Source organism: Sinocyclocheilus grahami, unplaced genomic scaffold, assembly GCF_001515645.1.
Source record: "Sinocyclocheilus grahami isolate Dianchi unplaced genomic scaffold, SAMN03320097.WGS_v1.1 scaffold1244.1, whole genome shotgun sequence".
Classification (NCBI taxonomy): domain Eukaryota; kingdom Metazoa; phylum Chordata; class Actinopteri; order Cypriniformes; family Cyprinidae; genus Sinocyclocheilus; species Sinocyclocheilus grahami.
This window is the reverse complement of record NW_015506423.1, coordinates 221,532-228,889: the sequence shown is the minus strand read 5'-3', so window position 1 is coordinate 228,889 and position 7,358 is coordinate 221,532. Positions and strand designations below refer to the sequence as shown.

The following is a 7,358-nucleotide window of genomic DNA, read 5'->3' as shown; positions in this document are numbered from 1 at the left end:
ATGTATTCAGAGTGACCCTGACTATCACTAGGTTAGCTAATTCTTTTACGCGATTGAGGCAAATATCTTGCCTTCGCGGCAAACGCGTCACGCATTTCGCGCCATTCGCGCCATTCGCCTCACCTGGCGCGAATTCGCCTCTATTCGTGTCACGAATCCGGTCCATGCACTTCCGTTCGCTCACCACCAGAGATCACCCGCTCACTACTATGGACTCTTGCACCACACTACTGTTGCACTTCACCCGGACTACAGTTCCCATCATCCATTGCACTGATTACACACACACAGCTGAATGCACTGATTACACACACACAGCTGAATCCAATTAGACATGCTACATAAGCCATGGACTTCCTCTCTCTCACTGCTGAGTATTGTATAGTGTTTATCACTCTCATAGCGATAGCTACTCTACGGAGCCTGTCTAGTTTTCATAGCCTTATCTTAGTCTTGCCTTGTCTGTTTTCTTTGCCTGTGATTCTTGGATTCCCCCTCTCGTCTTGCCCTATTCGGATACTGTTTGCCCCTGCCTGTACCTTTGCCTTGTACCTGGATTTATTGTATATATACAGTTGATTCTGTTTGCCGATCGTAGACCCACGCTAGCCCTAGGAATATTCGTGTCTTGCCCTTATATACCTGTTGCCTATGTCTGACCCTTGCCTGTCTCTAACCATGTCTGTTAATAAAGCTTTGTACTTGGCTTTGTCAAACCAATAGTCTGACGTCTCGTCAGCCCCGTAACAGTTCGCGTCTTTGCATTGACTTTGTATGTAATCTACTCACGCAAATAATTAAATTCGCGTTTGGTGTGAATACACTGTAAGGATTATATCAACCAAAAAAGTAACTGCATGCATCCTCTACTAGGGTCCTTCTCAGAAACGAGTAAGCGGCTTTTAAAACAATAAACATACAATACGAACTGTTGCTCAATATTTACAGCTTCAGATGCATGATATTCCTTTGCTGCAAGCAGGATACACAAGAAGCACATTCAACTCGGACACGCAGATGGTTGTCGTGGTAATAAACACCATAAACGGCAACCGTCCACGTTTAATGCGCATCTGGTATGAAAAGCATTTTAGGCCGTCGGCTTTTGGGGGCCCAAGGCAGTCGCCTACCTTTGCCTAATGGGCAAGTCCGCCTCTGCTTGACAAATGTGCACTTTCAAGGCTGTAGGCTACATTTAATACATGTGTGGAGTAAGAACATAGGCTATAAGTTAGCCAAAGTGTTTAAAACGTTCAGTGAATGATAAACCGGTTACCTCACCTGAATATGCTTGTAGGCTATTTTGTAATCTGTGGAATAGAAATATTGACATTTTATTTGTAAACATCATACTTTTTCTGCTTATTTCAGGTAATGTCATAAAACTAGCGAGCTAAGCCAGTACTGACAATGTCCTATAAACATGGATGAAGACGCGAAACGCTCCGATTGATTCAAACTCATGGCTTCAATCATTCACTTCAAGTGATTCACTAGCAAAAACCAGATCAAAAGAGCCATTCATTTTCAAATTTTGACATCTCTTGTAATGAATTTAAAAAGCACGTATAGTCCTCCGAACCATTGTGTCACAAAATGATTCAGTTTTCCGAAGCGATCCAAACGGATCGCGTATCGCAAATTATTTGATTCAGAGTGGGACTTCAAAGCGCGTATAACGGATCGGGACTTCTGATCGGGTTTGCGAATCATCTTATTTAGATCGGAACTTCGAGTATCGCAAATCATTTAATTCAAATTGGGACTTCTGAGCGTATATCAAATCATTTAATTTAGATCAAAACTGAGTGGGTTCGTGAATCTTCTGATTCAGATCTGAACTTCGGACTGGGTTCACGAATTATTATCATTCGCGATCTGTGCTCCAAAGTCCAGATATAAATGTTGCTTTGCCAATGATTATTTAAATCGGGACTTCGGATCGCGAATCATTTGATTCAGATTGGGACTTCGGATCGCGAATCATTTGATTCAGATCGGGAATTCGGAGCGCGAATCATTTGATTCAGATTGGGACTTCGGAGCGCAAATCATTTGATTCAGATTGGGACTTCGGAGCGCGAATCATTTGATTCAGATCGGGACTTCGGAGCGTGGATCACAAATCATTTAGGAACTTCGGAGTGTGGATCATGAATCACTTGATTAAGATTAGAACTTTGGAGCACGGATCGCAAATCATTTGAATAAGATCGTAACTTCGAAGCTGTTGTGAATCTTTTTTTTATTTATTTGTATTTATATTTATTTTTTTCTCTTTTATTAAACAGTACAAAACATCAAACCATTAATGCAGTACAGTTATATTAAAAAAAGTATACAGAAATACAAATAACCATGGTTTTACTATAGTAAAAGTGTGGTGACTGTTTTTTTTTTGTATAACCACAGTTTTACTACAAATACCATGGTTAAACTATGGTTAATGTAGCAAAACCATAGTTAATATGTGGTTACCGTTGTAGTAAAACTGTTAAACTAATACAATTATTAATTTTCGTAAGGGATGTGTTGCCACCAGGTTAACCAAAAAAAAAAAAAGTGGTCTAATAAATGTACACCTTAAGCGGACACATGAATGAATATAGACATACAATTTTCACTGCTTTTAACAAAGCTTTGGATAGTTTCCATACTTGGAAATTCTCCTTAGCAATAATTTTTATCAAACAATTAAATGTTGTTGCTATGTCCCCTCCAATGCCAAAATTATACGTATGTCGTTGTGTTAAAATGAACAATCTTACTTATAACCATATGTCCTTTTCAAATCAGTCTTTTTGGAAATTTGTTTTTCTATATCTCTATATTATATTATTTCAAAACTTTCTATAAAAAGTTTCATTGGTAGGTTCCCCCACATCAAAGCTGCATTTCAGTAAAAATTCTAGTCCACCATTTTGGCTTTATATCATACTCTAGTCTCCTTGCTAGTGCCAGCTGCCAATCTGTGTGTCTTCAATAATACATAATGGGTAATAATCTTGTTTAACCTCTGACCTGTAGGCCTCATTTGGCTGTTTTTCAAACATCAGCTTTGATGGACTGATTCAGTACCGTATTTCATTGTTAAGCAGTTATTTTAGACTGTGAGATTCATAACAGCAGAACAGGAAGCTCTTCAACTACAAACTAAACTCACATGAACTGAATCACACCTACAAGCTGTTCATCCAGCAAATCAAACACGCTTCTAAGGAAACAGACCACAGCAGGTTTCACTTTGACTCAGATGAGCTGCTATGTTACTTAAGTAAAACTGGTGATTGTGAGATGGGAGACTGTTTTAACTTTGTGTTTTAAATTAACTTTTTGTGTTCGACATTTTAGAGAATGTAATTATTTCAACCATTTCAAATGATTACAAATCTAGGAAGATTTACATAATATTCCATATATTTAGCATATCCAGTAATTTCTTTCAAACATTGTCAGTGTTAAATGATAAAAACAGAGAATGTCTCCCACCATTAAGAACGATTAAAGATTCAATAAGAACCAGATGATAAATTATAACCATAATACATTCAAAAAGCGAGCGCATGTGCGTGTGTGCATGTGTGTGTGAACCATAGACTGTATAAAAACAGGGGTGTGAACTAGGAGGGTTAAACTTTGTCGAGGGGAGTTTTTTTTAAGCGGATAGTCTTATTAGAACAGACTTTCCACGAACGGCTGAAGAAAATGTTTCATATGCTTGTTTTGTTCTGTTTGTGGCATCTGATTGGTAAGTCATACATATATTTTTACAGCTTTATGTCATAACAAGCTAGGATCATTTTCATTTGCAGCTCTTTACAGATAAATCAAATCAGCCACTATTGTGAAATCTACTTCAGTTTCGATTCTGTGCTTGTTTCACATGTTTCTAGACGTTGAAAATATTCTAAATTACTGTAGTGATTTTCAGTTTCTCACTTTTTTCTCTTTGCTGCTATGAATATCTTACTTTTAAATATTACAATGCGTGTATTAATTTAACAGATGTTACATGACATGCAAATGGAAAACCTCTGCAGAACTTTGCAGAAAATTGCAGTAAAAATTAGCAACTACAAAAGTCATGGAAGGCTTTCCATCTGTGTGTGGATCTGTGTCAAATCTGGCCTTGTTTGTGCTACAGGTGTGTTTGGTGAGTCTGTGTCAGTGATGGAGGGAGATTCTGTCACTCTACACACTGATGTTACTCAAATACATGAAAACGATGACATACAGTGGAAATTCGGAGCTGAAAACACTCTCATAGCTGAAATCAGTAGAGATGCTGGAATCTTCTCCACATCTGATGATCTTGATGAGAGATTCAGAGACAGACTGAAGCTGGATCCTCAAACTGGATCTCTGACCATCACAAACATCACAACGGAACATACGGGACTCTATAAACTAGAGATTAGTGGAGTGAAACTGTCATCAAAGAAATTCAATGTTTCTGTCTGTGGTGAGTAGAGATCATAATTTAATTACATTACAAAAATGATTAATCAAATGACATTGTTATTAACCATATTCTCTCATGTTTTCAGCTCGTCTGTCTGTTCCTGTCATCAGCAGTAACTCTTCACAATGTTCTTCATCCTCATCATCATCATCATCATCACAGCAGAATTGTTCATTGGTGTGTTCAGTGGTGAATGTGGGTCATGTGACTCTCTCCTGGTACAAAGGAAACAGTTTATTGTCCAGCATCAGTGTGTCTGATCTCAGCATCAGTCTCTCTCTACCTCTGGAGGTGGAATATCAGGATAAAAACAGCTACAGCTGTGTGCTCAACAATCCCATCAGCAACCAGACTCAACATCTGGACATTGGTGAACTCTGTCAGACATGTTCAGGTACAGCAGCGCTGATACGGTTATTTTTTCACACAAACCCAATTAAGTCACCCATATTTTTTTTCTGTTTCACAAAATAGGGATCATTTTTATAGCATTACAGTATGTTTAAAGTTTTGAGTTCCTCACAGCGACTAAAGTCACTTTGTTGGAAACTACAGTTCTGTTTTTCCCCAGAAGTCCACATCTATTGCTGTGGTTTTACTGAAGCTGTGATCCGATTGGTCGTCTCTGCTTTGGTGGGCGTGGCTACTGTAGCACTTCTGGTTTATGACATCAGATCCACAAGAGGAGAAGACAAGAAGCAGATATCATACATATTATGACATATCTTTAGGTTCTATAAAGATTAATATATATATACAAGGATTTAATTTCAAATACAGTCATCAATAAAATCAACAAGAGGATAGGTGCATATATATATATATATATATATATATAAGCTACACTGTTTGAGAAAAGAAATATAATGAGTCTCAACTAGTGGCTTCCCCAGTTGCTGCAAATTCCATTTTGATTATTGGTACTTTGGGCCAGTTTCCCAGGAAGTGATAATTTTGTTCTCTTGAATGGATGGAAATGGTGCTTTTTCGCACGCTTTGTAACATTCCAGTATCAATTGTTTCATACTGTACTTTGATTAATCGTATTATTGTCATCATAGAATCTTGTTTATGGTTTGTATAGTTTATAGTTGTATTTAGATCTGAGTAGATTAAATATTATAGAGCAATCTGTGATTATTTTGTTGACCAAATAATGTAATGTATTTAAAACATCTAAGATCAAACTACAGATGGACAGTGAAATAATGAACAGTATGTTAAGATTTTTAGAATATCTCATCAGGTAAGTAGAAACTTAAAATCTCAGAGCAACTTTAAGTACTGTACAGCTATAGTTTAGTGTGGATGTGTTGAAGGTGTTTACTGAAATAAAATAATAATATAAACTTATTTTATTAGTTAGTTGCCAAGGTAAAAATTTATGTAGAAGTACTAAAACTGAAATAAAATTAATAAAACTATTGACATCTAAATAAATAAATAATAACAATTGCAAAATCAAAATGACTAGAAGATGAATTCAAATTAAAATCATATTAAAATATGAAAACTACTCAAAACTAATTCAAAATTTGAATGACAACTGTACTAATATTTTAACAAACTAAAATAACAATTTGCTTAAACAATGGTCATTTACATTCAAAACGTTTATTTAAAACAGCAGACTGTTACATTTGTTCACATTCTGTTATTAACCCCAGACATGAAAATATCCAAATGATGTGTCATTAGTAACGCTTTGAAATAATCAATAATTATTTTTTGAATTTGTTTTGGAAAAGTGTGTGAAAAATCACAATTGTGACCAGTGGGATAATGTGTATACTGAATTAACATATTTCTGCAGTCATAAAAATTGTTATATATCTTAGCCCAGCTATTTTAAACTGTTTGATCACATTCTAGGGTTATTATTATGCATAAAAAAACCTTATGCAACATTGATAGGAACACTGAGATAAAAGACAAAAAAAAAAAATCAACGCATTTCAAAATTGTTACTTTTTTGTAAAATGAATTCATATATTAATACTACACACCCTAAAGATAATGTGTACCAAAAATCTTTGTCATATCTTTATGTTGACATACTTTAAGTTACTAGCCTTTAGTTTTGGAGCTTTGATACAGTTATCATCTTCTCAAGGTGCAAACAGGAAATAAACTGCTCTGGTCATGTGACAATTTGCACTAACCATCTGACACTGCACATATTTAAACTGCAAGTAAAACGCGCATGCGCAATTATAAGCGATTTTAAAGGGGTCATGCAGCTAAAAAGAACATTATTTTGTGTATTTGGTGTAATGAAATGTGTTTATGCGGTTTAAGGTTAAAAAAACAATTATTTTCCACATACTGTACATTATTGTTTCTCCTCTATGCCCCGCCTTTCTGAAACGCATAGATTTTTACAAAGCTCATCTTTCTGAAAAAGTGAGGTGTGCTCTGATTGGCCAGCTATCCAGTGGATTGTGATTGGCTGAATACCTCAAGCGTGTGACGGAAATGTTACGCCCCTACCATATTGTGATGATGCCCGGAGCGACGAGACAAAAACATGAAAAGCCATTATAAACGTGGCATTCGTTGCATCCAGTGGGGACATAATTATGGATTATAATGACTTATAATGTCTTTTTACGTGTTGCGTTGCATCGCGCCGCGTAAACATAAAACCATGTCTGCATTTGTGATCGGAGAAACGACAAACAACAAGCGCTACTCTACACTGCTCAAAAAACTAATTTTAAAAATATATAAAATATAAAAACTCTTTAAATATAAAAAACTTACTTACAGTCTTTGAGTCAGAACAGCCGGCATTGTAGTCTTCTCTACCAGGATCAGGAAACAGTCCTCCATAAAATGTGCTGCACACATCTGAATATTTGGGTTGAAGTGTTCTGGAACAGTGTTGTAAATACAA

The 7,358-nt window shown here is 36.1% G+C and overlaps 1 protein-coding gene across 1 annotated transcript in view; it reads left to right on the top strand.

Moving 5' to 3' along the window:
• The window catches only part of LOC107568440 (SLAM family member 5-like), a 42,607-nt gene that overhangs the window by 20,402 nt on the left and 14,847 nt on the right, over positions 1 to 7,358 (top strand). Inside the window, exon 3 of the mRNA XM_016254411.1 lies at positions 4,548 to 4,856. Coding sequence (XP_016109897.1) covers positions 4,548 to 4,856 — 309 coding nt within the window. The remainder of the gene's footprint in view (positions 1 to 4,547; positions 4,857 to 7,358) is intronic.